Here is a 2,761-nt window from a genome sequence, read left to right as displayed (position 1 = left end):
TAGCTTAAAAGCAAGCATCACTGGCCGAGAGAGACCGAGTGAGTGAGTTACTATTAGGCGGATGAGTCAGGTGTATGAGCGGGCTACTGGCTTTTCTGTCTGTGGCGCACTGTCTGCTCTACATGACCGTAAATGCTTTTTAGTAACTAGTTTTTTCCCCGTCAAAGCTCATATTTCAGTTCCACTCGCTCCCTCTCTCTCTCACTGTATCTCTCGCTGCGGCGCCCTGTCTCTCCCCACGCGAACTCGGCTGTTTATTCATTGCCGCCGCTTTATTTTTCGCTTTCAGTTTGCATTTCAAAGCCGGCAAAGTAACAAGTATCTTGCAGTTATCCATTCAGTGGGGTGACTATAAAAAGAGAAAACTCCATCAAATTTCAGACAAAAATAGGAGAAGGTCTATTCAAAAGAAGAAAAAAAAAAAGATACGAAAATGGACGTAAGTTGCGTTGGTTTTGACTTATTTTTTCCTACTCGCATTTGTTGTTTGTGGGGGGCAAACTTTTGGCTGGCGACCTTCACCTTGAGCTCCAATTAGACAAATTGCGAGGAGGGCTTTCACAGAAATGAAAAAACCCACCAGCCACCCACAGCTAAAGTACCTTTCTCTGGCTACCTGCTGCCGAAATCAACTTAATTGAAAGCATCCAGCTTTAAGTTTGTGACGAAACGCTTGGAGAGCATCTGGAGAAATATCAGCTGAGGCAAAACGAATGATTCACTGCCTTTTGAGTACATTTTTTTGTTTATACTCTTTGGGTTTCCACTAAGGCTTTAATTACTGGCTCCATAAATGGATATTATTGTTAGTCACTTTAATGTGGGTCTGCTTCCAGTTGCAGTACTTGGAATAGCCACAAGATATTTTGGGAAAATAATCCACATTGCTGACGTTGATTCACTGGGTTTTATATGTACATTTATATAATATGCCCCTAGCGGCCAAGAGTAAAACCACAAAAATAAGATAATAAAGTACAGCAATATCTTTGCTAGTAAAAGCCTTACATAAACGCATTACTTTAGTATTTTAATTAACTAAAATTAAATTAAATTACAAAAAAACCTTGATTAATAAGTAATTTTCTGTTTAACTTTCAAAGAAATATTTGCCAAATTGTTCATTTAATAGAATATACTAGCTGGAAAAAGACAAAATTTGTTTAGAAACATTTTCACTATCTAAAAATATTCTCTAATAATTTAAAAAAATTCTCAAAAGTGCATTTTTTCACTTGTATTTTTAATTACAATCACTCATTAAATCTTACTTTATTTATTTCTTAGTTATTTATTTTCTGCAAGAAAATCAATTCAATGTCACAAGTGCTTCAGTTTACGGTAATCTTCTTCAATCGATAATAACTTTTCAAAGGGACATACTAGAATCAATAAAAGCCTTGAAAAAAAATAACTTTACAATTTTGTCAGACATGCACTTGAAAGAAAAAAGTCTTAATTATAATAAATATAAATATTGGTTATTGCTCTCAGAACAATTGGACAAATAACTTTCTGAGAAAAATTTGTTTGCCTTAGATTGACGAGTCACAAAATAGTTAAACGTTTCATACAAAAATGCCAGAGATGTTCTCATTTAATAGATTTTCCAAGTGTAATAAATATGCAGTAAATACTTCTTGAAAAGAAAATCCACACTTATATAGTTTTCATACGTTTAACCAACAGTCCCCCAACAACGACCTGTACACCCTCGAGGCAAACCTGGTGAGCAAGTCGCTCCGGGAACTGACAGATGGCGCCGACAAGGATCCCATCACCAAGCTGCGACTGCTATGCTTTAGCCGCGGAGCAACAGGCATTCTGGGCCTGGGCAGGTATGATTGGCTTATTGACTTTTAACGACACCGACTGGGATGAATTATGCAGGAGTAACAGTTTAATTGTGGATTATTCATTGCAGAGCCTTTCGCGCGATGGACGACGACGGCAGCAAGGCGCTCAACGAGGAGGAGTTCACCACCGGGATCAAGGACACCGGCCTGGACGTCACGGGGGAGGAGATCAAGCAGATGTTTGGCACGTGAGTGACAGATTTGAAAATTTGGGTCAAAAGGCGAAATTGAACCTTATTTCACACCTAATTTAGATTCGATGAGGATGGCAGCGGTTCCATCAATATGACTGAGTTCCTGCTCAAGCTGCGCGTGAGTATAATTAGTCGATAAATTGTTATTAAATTGTTTAAAATAACAATATCCTAATACGTATTTAAAAACCAAACTTATTAATCCATTTAATACAGCCTCCGATGCCACAATGCCGCCTGACCATCATCGATCAGGCCTTTGACAAAATGGATCGTGACGATGATGGCGTTATAACAATTGAGGATCTTAAGAACGTGTACTCGGTGAAGGAGCACCCAAAGTACCAGAGCGGTGAGAAGAGCGAGGACGAGATCCTTACCGACTTCCTGCACAACTTTGAGGGTGGCCGTGGCAACCTTGATGGCAAGGTAGATTCTCCATTAAGACTCTTTATTTGTTTGCTTTTTAAACAAAGATTCTTTAACTGCAGATTACTCGAGAGGAGTTTGTCAACTATTACGCCACCATCAGTGCCTCCATTGACAACGACATGTATTTCGACCTGATGATGCGCCGGGCCTATGCAATGTGAAAATATATCTCTGGAGACACCAAAACACAAGCACTCTCAATCACTTTTATAGCATTTAGTCCAACTCATGCTCTATTTATACACTGCTCAGCAAATAAATAAAAAGCTCTTGTTGCAA

The 2,761-nt window shown here is 38.8% G+C and overlaps 1 protein-coding gene across 2 annotated transcripts; it reads left to right on the top strand.

Moving 5' to 3' along the window:
- The first annotated feature begins 281 nt into the window (after positions 1 to 281).
- Positions 282 to 2,761, top strand: LOC108083921 (calcyphosin-like protein). 2 transcript variants are annotated; one of them, XM_017179917.3, is made up of 6 exons: positions 282 to 439; positions 1,690 to 1,838; positions 1,925 to 2,044; positions 2,111 to 2,168; positions 2,267 to 2,479; positions 2,542 to 2,761. In XM_017179917.3, exons 1-6 carry the CDS (start codon positions 434 to 436, stop codon positions 2,641 to 2,643), a joined length of 648 nt encoding a protein of 215 aa, XP_017035406.1. In that variant the 5' UTR covers positions 282 to 433; the 3' UTR covers positions 2,644 to 2,761. The 2 variants fall into 2 exon arrangements, with proteins under 2 accessions (XP_017035406.1, XP_017035405.1); XM_017179916.3 differs by lacking the exon at positions 282 to 439 and adding an exon at positions 1,512 to 1,629.

The sequence above is a fragment of the Drosophila kikkawai genome, chromosome 3R (assembly GCF_030179895.1).
Source record: "Drosophila kikkawai strain 14028-0561.14 chromosome 3R, DkikHiC1v2, whole genome shotgun sequence".
Taxonomy (NCBI): Eukaryota; Metazoa; Arthropoda; class Insecta; order Diptera; family Drosophilidae; genus Drosophila; species Drosophila kikkawai.
Note: the sequence above shows the minus strand (reverse complement) of the source record. Positions and strands in the feature narration are given on the sequence as shown.